This window comes from Ornithorhynchus anatinus, chromosome 5, assembly GCF_004115215.2.
Source record: "Ornithorhynchus anatinus isolate Pmale09 chromosome 5, mOrnAna1.pri.v4, whole genome shotgun sequence".
NCBI classification, from domain to species: domain Eukaryota; kingdom Metazoa; phylum Chordata; class Mammalia; order Monotremata; family Ornithorhynchidae; genus Ornithorhynchus; species Ornithorhynchus anatinus.
The window spans coordinates 44,910,522-44,926,515 of NC_041732.1; the positions used below are offsets into that span (position 1 = coordinate 44,910,522).

The window sequence follows — 15,994 nt, forward strand, 5'->3', positions numbered from 1 at the left end:
GGGGCAGCTGGGGGGCGTGCTGCTCTTTGGGGACAATTGGGGGCGCGCTGCTTTCCAGGGACAAGCCGGGGCTGTGCTACTTTTGGGGGACAGCTGGGGTAGTGCCGCTCCCTGGGGAGAGATGGGTGGGCTCGCTGCTCTCTGGGGACACCTAGGTTACTGCATCTGACACTTTGCTGACCTCCCACCTCCTGTTTTACCCTTCTCCAGTCCATACTTCACTCTGCTGCCCGGATTATCTTTCTAAAGAAACGTTCAGAACATGTCGCCCCCTTCCTCAAAAATCTCCCGTGGTTGCCTATCCATCTCCTTATCAAACAAAAACTCCTCAGCATTGGCTTTAAAGCACTCCATCATCTTGCCCCCTCCTACCTCACCGCCCTTCTCTCCTACAACCTAGCCCACCTACTTCACTCTTCTGGTGCTAACCTTCTCACTGTGTCTCCATCTCGCCAGTCTCCCCCCGACCCCTAGCCCACATCCTGCCTCTGGCCTGGGACGCCCTCCCTCCTCAAATCCCACAGACAATTACTCTTCCTTCTTCAAAGCCTTCCTGAAGGCATTTCTCCTCCAAAAGGCCTTCCCAAACTAAGTTTCACTTTTCCTCATCTCCCACACCCTTTTGTGTCATCCTGACTTACTCCCTTTGCTCTTCCCACCTCTCCCCACCCCAAAGTACTTGTGTCCAGATCTGTCACTTTATAGACCATGAGCCTGTTGTTGGGTAGGGATTGTCTCTATCTGTTGCCGAATTGTACTTTCTAAGCGCTTGGTACAATGCTCTGCACACAGTAAGCGCTCAATAAATACGATTGAATGAATGAATTTGTCTCGATGTCTGTTTATTTGTATTGATGTCTGTCTCCCCCTACCCCCACCCCCAACCCCCCAGATTGCAAGATCGTTGTGGGCAGGGACTATCACCGTTTATTGTTGTATTGTACTTTCCCAAGCGCTTAGTACAGTGCTCTGCACACCGTAAGTGCTCAATAAATGCGATCGAATGAACGAGCAGTCAACTCGACTGGCTGTCAGAGTTGCCAGACGGGGTAATAAAAACGTTCAGATTTCGTCCTCACCCGGGAGGGTCCAGTTCCTTCTGGAACAGTTTCGGGCCTGCATCGGAAAGCCCACGAGCCCGCAGACGACCGTCCTCCTGGGTCCTCCCAAGACTAGAGGGAGCAGTGCTCCCGCCCGATGCCTAAAGCCCTGCTGGGCTTCCTCTTCCTCCTCCAACCTCGCTGAGCCTCCCGAATGACATAAGGACCGGGCAGGGCCGCTCCGAGAGGAGGGGGCGGGAGGAGCGGCCTGGGGCTGCAGGGAAGGGGGCGGTGCCCACCGAAGGGGCTCTCACCCCCAGGGCAGGAGGAGGAGGAGGAGGAGGAGGCGGAGGCAGAGAAGGCAGGAGCCCCCCAGCACCCGGCAAGCAGAGGCCAGGGAACAGCAGGAAGCTGCCCGCTGTCCCGGAACAAACCGCCTGGCAGAAGAGGCGGCGCCCGCCCCAGCCCCAGCTGAAGCCCCTAGCTTCAGCTCCAGCCGAAGATCCGGACCCCTCCCTACCTCTAGCCGCAGCTCAGCTCCATCTCCAGCCCCCCTCCCAGCCCCAGCTGAAGCTCCCTCCCCATCCCCAGCTCCCTCCCAAGTCCCAAGCCCCAGATCCAGTCCCCTCCCCAGCTCCAGCCACAGCCCCCTCCCAGCCCCAGCCTCAGCCCCATCTGAAGCCCCCTCTCCAGCCCCAGCTCCAGTCCCCTCTCCAGCTCCAGCCGCAGTCCCTTCCCCAGCTCCAGCCGCAGCCCCCTCCCCAGGAGGTCCCAGTTTAAGCTCCACCCTAGCTCCAGCCCCCTCCCCAAGCCCCTCTCCAGCTCCAGCCGCAGGCCCCTCCCCAACCCCAGCTCCAGCTCCCCCGCATCCCCAGCCCCAGCTCTGGCAGCAGCCCCAGCCCCCTCCCCAGCGGCAGCCCCCTCCCCAGCTGATTCAGGCCCGGATCCCGGGTAGCAGTGGCCGCCCGGCCGATGGGGGTGTGGGAGCTGAGCCCGGCTCCTCCCCGGGAGGAGAGACACTGGGTTTGAGCGGGGGGCTGGGACCTTGGGGGCTGGGGGGTGCGGTGTCAACCGTCTGCCCGCCCAACAGAACCGAATCCCGGCAGAGCCCGGGTGGGGGTTATCCTCACCCCAGCCGGCAGCTCCAAGACCTTCCCTTAGGTGAAACCTCCCCTCCTGATCGCGGGAAATTAGGGGAGCCGAATGAGGGGTGTCGCCAGGCCCTTCGGCTCGCCCTGCGGGGGGCTTGGGACTGGGTGATCTGATCTGGGTGATCGGATAAGGCTGGCTGCAAAAGACGTAGAGCCATAGTCCCTTCGGGAGAGCCCGCCCACCTGGAGGGAAGGACGAAGGACGAAGGGGTCTCGGCTAAGGTTTCCTTTCCCAGGGAAAGAGCAGCTTCTCGGTCCTTCCCAACGCCCCTAGCAACGGCGCCCTGCAGTCAGAGAGCATCCGTCGCCCTTGCTCCGGTGGGGACTCCGTGTGGATCCGGGAGGGGTCAGAGCTCTAGGCCGAGCCGGCAGGGCCGGTCCAGGAGGCTTTGTGGGAATCGGGGAGACCCCCAGAAGGGAACCCCGGAAGGCGAGTGAGTCTGAGCCCCCACTCGAGGCCCGGCCGGGCCAGGCCGGCTCACCATGTTCAGCAGGTCAGGATACCAGGCTCTCCCCTTGGGCGATTTTGACCGCTTCCAGCAGTCCAGTATTGGGCTCTATGGATCTCAGAAAGGCTTCTTCTCCCTGGGACATGGGCAGGATCCAATGGGCCACACGCAGGACACAGGTGAGTGTCAAGGGATGGAGGTGGGGGGGGGGGGATCACGAGTGGAACCCTAAGCCCTCAGGAGGCGACAAGGTTTGAGGCCGGGGTCTTTTCCCAGGTGAAGGCATCTCCAGGACATCCCCTCCTGTCCTTTGGACTGTAAGCTCATTGTGGCCAGGGAATGTGTATCTGTTTTATTGTGCTCTCTCAAGAGCTTAATACAGTGCTCTGCACACAATAAGTGCTCAGTAAATGTGATTGACTGACTTAGGCCTCCCAGGGAGGGGCACAGGACAAGGCAAAGAACTAAAGAACTCAGGTCTGATTCTGGGCCTGGAAGAGAAGTCTGCTGCTGAGCTTCACTTGACACTGTTTGGATGGGAGATAGGGCCTGGTGCACATGCGCATGAAGTAAGCACCTGTTTTCTGAGTTCCTCTAGAAGAGGCAGCCTGGTTTAGTGGGAAGAGCATGAGACCCAGAGTCAGAAGACCTGAGTTTCAGTTCCAGTTTTGCCATTTGCCCGTTGTGTGACCTTGGGCATGCCATTTAACTTCTCTGTGCCACAGTTTCCCCACCAGTAAAATGGGGATTAAAATAAATACCAGTGTTTCCCCCTTTTAGACTGAGCCTCATGTGGGCTAGGACTGTGTCCCATCTGATTGTCTGATTTCTACCCTAGCGCTCAGCACAGTGCTTGACTCAATAAATACACTCATTATGTGAGAGCCTTGTGGGTAGGGAGCATCTGTTGTAATGTATTCTCCTAAATGCCTTAGTAGTGCTCTGCGCAGAGTGAGCCCAGAATAAATACCATTGATTGATTGATACCCTCAATAAATACCTTCAATTATTGCGCCCTCAATAAATACCATTGATTTCCTCCTCAGAGTGTGTGGATGATCCTAGCTTAGCTCAAACCAGCCTCTCCTGCTGCAAAGATCACATTGGGTAATAATGTTATTATTACTATTGTGGTATTCATTAAGTGCTACTGTGTGCAGGCACTGAACTAAGCACTGGGATGATACAAGCAAGTCGGGTTGGACATAGCCCGTGTCCTGTGCGGGGCTGACATGCTCAATCCCCATTTTACAGATGAGGGAACTGAAACACAGAGTAGTGAAGTGACCTACCCAAGGTCACACAGCAGATGAGTGACAGAGTCAGGATCAGAATCCATGACCTTCTGACTCCGCGGCCTATGCTCTATCCGCTGTGCCATGCTGCTTCTCCGGGGCTTAGTACACGGTCCCTGGCATATAGTAAGTGCTAAACAAATGCCACAATTATTATTATTATTATCTGTGGAGTACCCATTCTAACAGCCCCAAAGCCAATATGAGGGCATTAGATTGTGCTTATTTTGTTCTTACTGGTTTTCCCCATGTTCTCAAGAGAAACTGTTCAACAGTTAAGGCACAGGGAGGCCAGGATGCTTTTACTTAATGTTTTGCAGTCCATCAGGGCAAACCCTGGAGTAGGACTCAGGTGTCTATTTTTGGGCTAAGCCTCCTCTTACTGGACAGTCCTGTTCTTGGCCCTGCAGACTCCGAAGCCCCAGTGTTTAGATCCATCCCTATCCCTTCGAGTCAGCAAGATGAGATGTGATATGCTGCTCTTGTAGCTGTAAAACTATTTGCCTCGCCCCAGGAGTGGCTGCATCTCCAGGTGAAATGGGGCAAAAGAAGTAGTTGCTGTTTATGCAGCCCTCTTGGGAAAGTGGTGAGCCCCATGAGAGATAAGGGACCATGTCTAATTTTCACCTGTTTATCATCTCCCAGCAGTCTGTACACAGTAAGTGCTAAATAAATGCTGCTACTGAAACTGTAGCATTTTATATCTGGGGGTAGAGTATTGCTGATGGGGGTAGAGGATTGTTTGGAAGGTGGTTCTCCACTCAATAGGCATTAAATAAATGCTACTACTTCAACCAGCCCTCTATTTTACCAGCCCTCGTTGCTGTGTCCCAGCCACCTCAGGGCGGGAGCAATACTATTACTATTACTACACAATTACTACTACTAATGACACTTATTAAGTGCTTACTATTTGCCAAGCACTTGTACTGAGCAGTGGGATAGATTCAAGATAATCAGGTTCACACAGTCCCTGTCCCACCTGGGGCTCATAGTCCAATACTGATAGCTAAATGAATGCTATCAGCATCCATTCCCACTGATTTGACAGAAATTGTTACCTGCTCCAGGCAGGAGTTAAATGGCAATTTTCAGTTGGAAGATGGGGAGAAAAACTTTCCTTGTGGATTTCCCTTCTGGATTCCCTGCTTCTAACTTGTCCTGCTCTTTATTTTTTGATTTGCCTCCTGGGGTTTGAAGAAAGTTAGAGGATCTATCTGCCTAGCTTATCCACTCTAGGTCTTATTTCCTCCTGATGCACTTCTTTTCTTCTCGAACCTTTGAGCATCTAACACTCAGCTGGGGAAGGAAAATTATTCTGTGGCTTCAGTTTCAATATGTACTCACTGTTGAAACTTCATGGACTCTGGGTGTCACCAAACCAAATCCATAGGCAGCAACATATCATTGGCCAAACCCCAGTGCCAAGATGGGTGTTGTGCCATCTAGTCTGTGGGCAGTTTAGGAGGAAGTCATCTCCTTGGAATATCTGTTAAGAGCTTACTATGTGCCAAGCACTTTCCCAAGTGCTGGGGTAGATACAAGATCATCAGGTCCCACATAGGTCTCACAGTCTAAGTTGAAAGGAGAACAGGTATTGAATCCCCATTTTGCATATTTATTGAGTGCTTACTGTGTGCAAAACACTGTACTAAGTGCTTGGAAGAATACAGTATAGCAACATACACACATATTCCTGTCCACAACGAGCTCACAGTCTAGAAGACAGCAAAGACACTGGCAGGAAACAGAAGACAGGAGAAGCAGCATGGCCTAGTGGATACAGCAGGGGCCTGTGGGTCAGCAGGATCTAGGTTCTAATCTTGGCTCTGCCACTTCCCTGCTGTGTGACTTTGAGCAAGTCACTGTGCCTCAGTTACCTCATCTGTGAAATGGGGATTAAGACTGTAAGCCCCATGTAGAACATGGACTGTTTCCAAACTGATTAGCTTGTATCTGCCCCAGCACTTAGTATAGTGCCTAGCATAGAGTAAGCCCTTAATATTATAAAAAATTAAAAGAAATAAAAGAAAAGACCAACAAAGGGAAATCTGGGATGGTGGTGAGAGCTGGTAGGTGAGATGGGGCCAGCTTTGAAATATCCAAGTTAGAGGGCTGTATCAAATCCCCAGGACAGCTGGTGGGTTTGCTCAGGAAGTCTCATCAATCAAAGCCCTCTACTAAATACTTGGAAAAGTATAACACATTCTCTGCCCCCATCAACACTGAGTCTAATGTGTTTCCTCGAATGCACAGGAAAAACCACTTCCTCATCCTCTCTGTCATGACCTTCACTCCCTATCTTTCCCTCTGTCTTCCAGAATCCCGACAGGGCTGGTTGTCATGGATCTGCCATGGGGTTGTGAGCTTCCTGGTCTTCCTTCTGCTGATTGTCACGTTCCCCATTTCCGGGTGGTTTGCTTTGAAGGTAATAACGTGGGTAATTGCAACCTCACCAAAACCACAGGTTGGGGACGACTGGGTAAGGGTGGAGAATTTCCTCTCTGTGGTCCACCTTGTTTCCAGGCCAATTGGATTGCTTCCCTGTCATGGTTGGTGGCCCATCTCTTGGGCTTCTTGGAAAGGATTAAAGGTAATGTTTTTAATGGTATTTATTAAGCACTCACTATGTTCCAGGCACTGCATTAAAGTGCTGGGGGTAGATACAAGCTAGTCAAGTGGAGCATAGTCCATGTCCCACATGATGTTCACAGTCTTAATCCCCATTTTATAGATGAGGTAACACCCCGCACGCTCCGCTCCTCTGCCGCCCACCTCCTCACCGTCCCTCGGTCTCACCTATCCCGCCGTCGACCCCTGGGTCACGTCCTCCCGCGGTCCTGAAACGCCCTCCCTCCTCACCTCCACCAAACTGATTCTCTTTCCCTCTTCAAAACCCTACTTAAAACTCACCTCCTCCAAGAGGCGTTCCCAGACTGAGCTCCTCTTCTCCCTCTACTCCCTCTGCCATCCCCCCTTTACCTCTCCGCAGCTAAACCCTCATTTTCCCCTTTTCCCTCTGCTCCTCCACCTCTCCCTTCCCATCCCCACAGCACTGTACTCGTCCGCTCAACTGTATATATTTTCGTTACCCTATTTATTTTGTTAATGAATTGTACATCACCTCGATTCTATTTAGTTGCCATTGTTTTTACGAGATGTTCTTCCCCTTGACTCTGTTTATTGCCATTTTCTTGTCTGTCCGTCTTCCCCGATTAGACTGTAAGCCCGTCAAACGGCAGGGACTGTCTCTATCTGTTGCCGACTTATTCATCCCAAGCGCTTAGTACAGTGCTCTGCACATAGTAAGCTCTCAATAAATACTATTGAATGAATGAATGAAAAGATAACAGAGGCACAGAGAAGTTAAGTGACTTGTCCAAGGTCACACAGCAGACAAGTGGCAGAGCCAGGAATCGAACCCAGGTCCTTCTGACTCCCAGGCTTGTGCTCTACTCACTAGGCAGTGCTGGTTCTCAGTGATCTCCTCCCTCAATAAACTGTATGAAAAGGGAGCACAGAGGCTTTTCAGAGATTTTCCCAAGGGCGTGAGCATTTACCCTCTACAGACATGACACTTAGCCCAACTATTGGACAGCAGTCAGGACCATGAAGAATGGCAGTGCCCCTGGACCTAACAGCAGATCTCTGAATCTGTAAGCATGGAGGGGGACACTCTGCTCACATACTTACTCAAGTTCTTCCTCAACATATGGAACACTGCGGAAGTGCCACGGGAGCTAAAGGTTGTCACTGTCATCATCTTCAAGAAGGAATCTCATTACTCTCCACTGCTGGCGAGATCCTCACAGAGAAATCCTGGATCAGTGACTGAAGAATATTGTTGACCAAACGCTCCAGGAATCATAGAGGGTCACAGCTGGCATGAAGCAGCATGGCCTAGTGGAAAGACCACAGGCCTGGAAGTCAAAGGACTTGGGTTCTAATTCTGGTTCCATCACTTGTCTGCTGTGTGACCTTGGGCAAGGCATTTAACTTATCTGTGCTTCAGTTACCTCATCTGTAAAATGGGGATTTAGACTATAAGACCCATGTGTGACATGGACTCTATTCATACTGATAATTTGGTATCAATCCCAGTGCTTAGAACAGTGCCTGGCATGTAGTAAGCACTTAAAAAAGCCATTAGAAAAATAAAAGAAAAAATAACTTGGTTGCCTGTCAGATACAGGAAAACTGAAAGAAGCAATACAAGAAGCAGTGTGGCTCAGTAGAAAGAGCCCGGGTTTGGGAGTCAGAGGTCATGGTTCTAATTCCGGCTCTGCCGCTTGTCAGCTGTGTGACCTTGGGTAAGTCACTTAACTTCTCTGTGCCTCAGTTCCCTCATCTGTAAAATGGGGATGAAAACTGTGAGCCCTAGGGGACAACCTGATTACCTTGTATCTACCCCAGCACTCAGAACAGTGCTTGGCACATAGTAAAGGCTTAACAAATACCAACATTAGAAGCCTTCCCTTTGGTCTTAACAGACCAAAGAGTTTTCCATTACACAGAGGTTTTTAAGAACACCACCCCTGTGTTATTGGAGAAGTGGAAGTACTAGGCTTTGCTAGGTCTGGGCTTTGGACTTTGGAGAGGGGAGGCAGTGTGGGCTAGTGAAAGTTAGGAGTCCTGGGCTCAAGTCTCAGCTCTGCCCTGGCCTACTATGTGTAGCCACTTAACCTTTCTGGACCTCAGTTTCCTCATCTGTAAAAAGGGAGTAAGGTAGATTGTGATCCCTGAGTGGAGTAGGGCCTGTGTTTGCTCTCTTAATCTTACATCTACCATTCATTCATTCATTCATTCATTAATTCATTCATTCATTCAATAGTATTTATTGAGCGCTTACTATGTGCAGAGAACTGTACTAAGCGCTTGGGATGAACAGGTCGGCAACAGATAGAAACAGTCCCTGCCGTTTGACGGGCTTACAGTCTAATCGGGGGAGATGGACAGACAAGAACAATGCCAATAAATAGAGTCGAGGGGAAGAACATCTCATAAAAACAATGGCAACTAAATAGAATCAAGGCGATGTACAATTCATTAACAAAATAAATAGGGTAATGGAAATATATACAGTTGAGCAGACGAGTACAGTGCTGTGGGAGGGGAAGGGAGAGGTGGAGGAGCAGAGGGAAAGGGGGAAAAGAGGGTTTAGCTGCAGAGAGGTGAAGGGGGGGTGGTAGAGGGAGTAGAGGGAGAAGGGAGCTCAGTCTGGGAAGGCCTCTTGGAGAAGATGAGTTTTAAGTAGGGTTTTGAAGAGGGGAAGAGAATCAGTTTGGTGGAGGTGAGGAGGGAGGGCGTTCCAGGACCGCGGGAGGACGTGGCCCAGGGGTCGACGGTGGGATAGGCGAGACCGAGGGACAGTGAGGAGGTGGGCGGCAGAGGAGTGGAGCATGCGGGGTGGGTGGTAGAAAGAGAGAAGGGAGGAGAGGTAGGAAGGGGCAAGGTGATGGAGAGCCTTGAAGCCTAGAGTGAGGAGTTTTTGTTTGGAGCGGAGGTTGATAGGCAACCACTGGAGTTGTTTAAGAAGGGGAGTGACATGCCCAGATCGTTTCTGCAGGAAGAGGAGCCGGGCAGCGGAGTGAAGAATAGACTGGAGCGGGGCGAGAGAGGAGGAAGGGAGGTCAGAGAGAAGGCTGACACAGTAGTCTAGCCGGGATATAACGAGAGCCTGTAGCAGTAAGGTAGCCGTTTGGGTGGAGAGGAAAGGGCGGATCTTGGCGATATTGTAGAGGTGAAACCGGCAGGTCTTGGTAACGGCTAGGATGTGTGGGGTGAACGAGAGAGACGAGTCAAGGATGACACCGAGATTGTGGGCCCGAGAGACGGGAAGGATGGTCGTGCCATCCACGGTGATAGAGAAGTCTGGGAGCAGACCGGGTTTGGGAGGGAAGATGAGGAGCTCAGTCTTGCTCATGTTGAGTTCCACAGTACTAAGCATATAGTAAGTGCTTAATAAATCCTTTATAATTATTATTAATTTATGACATTTGCAGTAGGCTCTTCCTATGGTGTGAGAACAACCTTCAAACGTCCCCCTTAGCGGAATTCCCCCCCACATCAATCATTCCATCAACTGCATTTATTGAGCTCTTACTATGCCCAGAGCATTGTACTGTGTGCTTGGGAGAGCATAGTGCAAAAGATTTAGCAGACATGTTCCCTGCCTATAATGAATTTACAGTCTAGAGGGGGAGATGGACATTAATATGAGTAAACAAGTAATTTATAATATACAATTTAAAGGTATGTACTGAGGTTGGATGTGGGGAGAATATCAAGTGTCCAAAGGTCACAGATTGATGTGCATAGATGATGCAGAAGGGAGAATGAGTCAGGGAAAAGAGGACTTAATTGGGGAAGACCTCAAGTTTCACACCCCAGATTTTCTTCCTTCCTCCCACTCCCCTTCTTACCTGAATTTTCACCCTGTGGCTCCACTGTTCTGGGTCATCTTTACCATTGTAACCAGTTGAGTGGCTTCCATCACACTAGTTGGCTCTTGGGAGTAATGTGACCCATCCTCAGCAAAGTGCTGTGTTTCCTTGGGGAAGGTGCTTACTTCTCTGTGCCTCACTTTCCCAGTCTGGAAAAGGGAAGGAGCTATTCATTCCTTCTCTGATTCCCATAGAAGTTTGGGCTAGAAAGGAGCTGGTATTAGTGGCAAGAGTGCTCTGAGTTTCTTGGAGATTGGAGATCAAAAGATGAGGATGGTTATTGCCTGGGAAACACGGCAGTACCCTGTGAGGCCAAGGAGAAGCAGATACAAGGATGAGCCAAGGGTGGGCAAGAAGGAACAATTGGCTGCTTTTGGTGTGGGGCAGGGGACACACTGAGCTGATCCTAGGTTAGTCTTTTCTGTTCTGTTCCCATTATGTCATTTATAGATCGTCCCTACATACGAGCGGATGATCGTGTTCCGGCTGGGGCGCATCCGGGCCCCCCAGGGGCCAGGCATTGTCCTGTTGCTGCCCTTCATTGACAGCTGGCAGCGGGTGGATTTGAGGACAAGAGCCTTCAGTGTCCCACCGTGCAAGGTGAGCTGCGCTGGCTGGAGGGGGTCGCTCCCCCTCTGGAAGTTGGCTTAGGCCCCTGGGTGTCCATCAGTGGGCAGGGATTGTCTATATCTGTTGCTGAATTGTACATTCCAAGTGCTTAGTACAGTGCTCTGCACATATTAAGCGCTCAATAAATACTATTGAATGAATGAATGAGTGGCTCAGTCCCAGGAAACTGGTGCTCCTGGATCTAAAAGTCAGTGGGGAAAAGGACTGTGGCCATGCTCTTGCTGGGACAGGCTCGGGAGAGTGATGTTGGCCAGATTCCAGTTGAAGGACACAGTCATTGAATGGCGAGAGAACTCCAGGTCAGAAGCCAATCTTCACTGATTCTTTCGGTTCAATGAATCAATCAGTGGTCTATTTTGAGCACCTACTGTGTACAGAGTACTGTACTAAGTGCTTGGGTAGTACCATGTAAGAGAGTTGGTAGACATATTCCCTGTCCACCAGGAGCTTACAGTCTAGAGGAGGAACTAGACATTAAAATAAATTATGGATATGCACATAAGTGCCGTGGGACTGAGGGTGGGGTGCATATTAAGTGCTTAAAAGGGACAAAGGAGAGGGAGTGAGGAAATGGGGAAGGCCTCTAGGAGGAGATGGGAGGGGTGAGTCTAGGAGAATCTGGCCCTGAGGACTTGGAAAATCCTGGCCTCTTCTGCTCTGTCATCCCCCTTCCTGGCTCTGTCATCTTATTTATTCTGGAAATAACAAGCGAAGGCTCACCATGGAAACCTGGCAGAAAGCTGGGAAAATGTCTCTGCACCTGCGCATCCTGAGGCGGCCGGACCCTGCTGGCAGCTTAGCATTGTGATTCTTGCAGGGGAGCAGGTGGGGGGGGGGATGGGGAGGTGGGGGAGAAAAGGGAGAGAGAGAGAGAGAGTATGTGTATATGTGTGTCTGTCTGTCTCTAGGCTGACTGCCCTCCAGAATGACTGGGACATGGTTGGGAAGGAGGTTGTCTGGGTGACGCTTCCTCCCACTCCCCCTTCCCCTCCCTGGGTCTGTCTGCCTCTCCCTCCTATGTGGTCCAGGACATACAAACTGGACTGGCCAACAGGATCAGCCCAACAGCTGCCACCCCTGCTCCTACAGGGGCATGACAGAGGGAGAAGGGAGAAAGGTCAAACTCGCTCATCCCTGCCCAGCCTTATTTGTCCCCCTCTCCCTAAGGATTCCAGCTATCAATCCCTGACTGAACTATTCTCCCAATCTCAGTTCACACAGCCCATCACCCCTGCCCCGTCAGTATGGTCATCCCTGCCCTTTGCCCAGGAGGGAGCAAAGTCTGTAGCCTCCCGGGCGAGTGGCTGGCCAGCTGTCCTAGAAACGGAGCGGTCCCACTTTGACCCTGGCAGCTGACCTCCAAGGATGGAGCTGTGATCTCCATCGGGGCGGATGTCCAGTTCCGCGTCTGGGACCCGGTACTGTCTGTGATGACGGTGAAGGACCTGAACGCGGCCACCCGCATGACAGCCCAGAATGCCATGACCAAGACCCTGCTGAAGAAGCCACTGCGGGAGATCCAGGCGGAGAAGCTGAGGATCGGAGACCAGCTCTTGGTGAGGTGTCCAGTGGCCGCCTTCTGCCCTGCCAGGGCTTCCTCCCTATCTTTCGGTCCTGCCCAAGAGTGCAGATCCTCTAACTCGCAGGCAACCTCAGGGTCTGGCGGGCAAGGCTAAGAAAACCAGTGGTGTGGGGCATGGAGGGGAACTTTGCATAAGAGATTCTTGTCACATTCCTGAGACTTGGGGAACTGAAAGAAGACTACACCAATTGGAGGGCACTCAAGCACCCAGGAGTCCACATCATAGGCCTGGAAGGGAACTTGGCAGGGATCAATCAGGCCAGCCCCTTGCCTCCAAGCAGGACTACACACCAATTGTTTTCCTCCTAAGTTTTTATCCAGAACCAGAGGTGGAAATGGAGGGGACAGGGAAGTTGGGGAGGCTAGAAGAATATGGGAGTCCTGCCAGGATTTAACACCAGATATTGGCTCCCTGACTGATCCTGGGCATTTTTTACAGGAAGAGGGGAAGGGTCTTGCTGTCATTGGCAAGGCAATTAGGGATGAAGCTAAGAAGCGAATCGACAGCCTGTGAATCTCACACCCCGATGCCCCCTCTTCAAAGGCTTGTTTAAAAAGGAAGATTGTGACCTCAGCTGTAACCTGTCCTTGATACCTGGGCCTGCAGTCCCAGTGCCCAGGGTGAAGCCTGAGGTCCCCAGAAGGGAAGCCCATAGCTAGATCTGCTGGGCATTGGTGCCTGGGGCATGGAGGAAGCCCTATCTCACCAGCTGGTGTGGGCGGTAGCCATTCCTGTCCTCCTCACTTCTCACTTTGCCATCAGTTGGAAATCAATGATACGACCAAGTCTTGGGGGCTGGAGGTCGACCGGGTGGAACTGATCCTCGAGGCCGTGCTGCAACCGCCCCAGGAAGGCCTCACCACAAGCCCCTCACTGCCTGGACTGGACGGGCTGGACAGCGCCATTCAGCAGCTCGCCGTTCACTTCTTCAGTGGCAGTGCTGCTGTGCCTGGAGCCTCCGGGCCCAGGGGTGGCCCTGAGGCAGGTGGCCCTGAGGCAGGTGGCCCTGAGGCAGGTGAGCAGCCCCGGCCCTGTCTGCTCTCACCCTGGTCTCAGCTACTCCTGGAGTGCTTTAACTGGGGATACAGAAACAAAAGTATTTGCATGTCGAACTACCAAAATCAGTACTTGAATGTACAATTGAAAAGGCATATGTACATAAATGCTGAGGATAGGTATGAGAAAATATGTGGCTGATGGGTTTATATTATTATGGTTATGATATTTGTTAAGCACTTTCTATGTGTCAAGCACAGTTCTAAGTGCTGGGGTAGATATAGCTAATCATTTGGGACACAGTTCCCATCCTACATGAGGCTTACAGTTGGGATTCTGAGAATCAGGAAAGGCTTTTGGTTTGCAGGGTGTTTTGGTATGTTTTTTGTTATTTGTTAACCACTTACTATGGTAGGCACTGTACTAAGCACTAGGGTAGATACAAGCTAATCAGGTTGGACTCAGTCCATGTCCTACATGGGGCTCACAGTTGTAATCCCCATTTTACAGATGAGGCAACAGGCACAGGGAAGTTAAGTGACTTGCCCATGGTCACACAGCAGTCAAGAGGAGGAGCTGCATTTAGAACCCAGGTAGTTCTGACTCCCAGGCCCATGCTCTATCCACCAGGCCAAACTGCGCCTCACTTGTTGGAGAAGGGGGGCTTCCAGAAGGGCTTTGATTATGGGGAGAGCTGTGGTCTGTGGTTAGATTTAGGGCCGGAGGGAGTTCCAAGCAGTGGGAATTGTATGAGCTGGGGGAAGGAGGTGGGGGATTCAAGAGTGAGGTGCAGTTAGAAGGATGGCATGGGAGGAGCCAAGAAATCAGGCTGGGGAGCCGCAGTTACAGGGAGTAGCTATGTTAGGTGAGGTGAGTTGAGGGAGAACTCTGAAGCCGTTAGCACTGCTCCCACCCAAGAACCCTGCACCTCTCACCCTCTCCCTCCTCCCCTGCTCTCTGGTCTCGTCTGTTCCCAGTGGACTCGGTGGAGACGGTGAATGAAACAGAAACTCCGGCTCCTGTCATCAGCACCAACAGTAGCAGCAGCAGCAGCAGCAGCAGCAGTAGCCAGAGAAAGCCCAGCGTGGATGAGCTGCTGTCTGCAGTGGAGCTCTTCCTGTCAGAGGCCCTGGTCAACCAAGTGGGGGCCTCTTACCAGTTTGATATCATCCACCCTTCCAAAGCCAAGAGCACCTACTTCATAGATCTCGCCTCAGGTCTCGGCCCTTTTCTGTAGCATTCTCTGTCAGGTCAGACCCCCTGGGCCTCACGTAGCCCTTCCTGGGGGGGAAGTCATCTGGGAGGGGTTGCCCCAGAGTAGGCCTTCGAGGTAGCTCAGAGGCCAAGGCCATAAAACTCCATCCTTAGGGGTGGAGGATTGTAGGGGTTCTGCTCCAGTCACAATTCTACAAACCTGTCTAGTCTCTCTCCTACACTGTGGCATTACTTGCCCTCATTGTCTCATATGTCCTCAGAGCATCCCTAGGAGGCAGGGAGGTTAGGGCATTGGACAAATTAGGAAACAAGGCCCAGAGAGGCAATGTGACTTGGCAAAGATGATCCAGCATGTTAGTGTCAGAGCTGGTTTTAGCCTCCTCCCTTCTAGTCCTCTGAGTTCTTGCTGTCTGGGAAAAAGGTCCAGTTGTCCCTCAATCTAACCACCCCAACTTTCTCTCCTGACTGCAGGGGCCGGGAAGGCTGGAAAGGGAGTGCCTGAAGGCCCCCCAGATGTGGTCCTGGAGCTGGCAGAGGCAGACCTGCAGGCCCTGTTCTCCGGGGAGCTCCGGCCTCTAGCTGCCTACATGAGTGGCCGACTCCGGGTGAAGGGGGACCTGAACGTGGCCATGAAGCTGGAGGCGCTTTTCAGGGCAATGAAGTAGTGTGGTGTGGCCATGGGCATGGCCTGGGTGTGTGTGTGCGTGTCCTGGGGAGAAGGCAGAGCCACCTTGGGGCACCTGGTTGTGAGAGCCCAATGCCAAGGAGGGAGGTAGAAGGAGAGGAAGCATGGGACGGCCTCCTCTGACAGGTGAGGAGCCCAACGGCAGCTGACTTGGAAGCTGAGCTCTGCCTGTCCTTTGTGGGAAGGACTGCCCTGTCCTTGTACCCAGGACCTGGCCCCAGTCCTCCAGTGGTTGATGGAGGCGGCGCCAGACGGGAAGAGGGGCTCTGCAGCCAATGAGGCCCTCGGGGCGAGGCGGTGGTGGTGAGGAGCCAGGCTCACCCTGAGCCCAAATCAGAGTTCCCACCTTCACTCCGAGGATGTTGTGATTGTCTGCTCTGTGCTGCATGCATTCAGTCCCCTCTCCTCCCTAGAAGGGATGGGGTGGGAGGTATTTGTGCAGGCTTTGTAAATGTTTTCTTTTCATATTGGACTTTGGATTTAAAATAAACAAGGAGCAACCTGAGA

The 15,994-nt window shown here is 52.0% G+C and overlaps 1 protein-coding gene across 2 annotated transcripts; it reads left to right on the forward strand.

Moving 5' to 3' along the window:
* Positions 1–1,919: 1,919 nt before the first annotated feature.
* On the forward strand, positions 1,920–15,994 carry STOML1 (stomatin like 1). Of its 2 annotated transcripts, none has more exons than XM_029066282.2 (7): positions 1,920–2,819; positions 6,257–6,363; positions 10,829–10,978; positions 12,361–12,564; positions 13,354–13,606; positions 14,565–14,804; positions 15,274–15,994. In XM_029066282.2, exons 1-7 carry the CDS (start codon positions 2,675–2,677, stop codon positions 15,465–15,467), a joined length of 1,293 nt encoding a protein of 430 aa, XP_028922115.1. In that variant the 5' UTR covers positions 1,920–2,674; the 3' UTR covers positions 15,468–15,994. The 2 variants fall into 2 exon arrangements, with proteins under 2 accessions (XP_028922115.1, XP_028922116.1); XM_029066283.2 differs by having other exon boundaries at positions 13,354–13,576.

Bases quoted from the DNA above. Each gene is read 5' to 3' on its own strand.
- STOML1 (XM_029066282.2), top strand. From the start codon at position 2,675: ATGTTCAGCAGGTCAGGATACCAGGCTCTCCCCTTGGGCGATTTTGAC. The intron at 10,979-12,360 runs GTGAGCTGCGCT...TGACCCTGGCAG, and splicing joins TCAGTGTCCCACCGTGCAAG to CTGACCTCCAAGGATGGAGC. The intron at 13,607-14,564 runs GTGAGCAGCCCC...GTCTGTTCCCAG, and splicing joins GGCAGGTGGCCCTGAGGCAG to TGGACTCGGTGGAGACGGTG.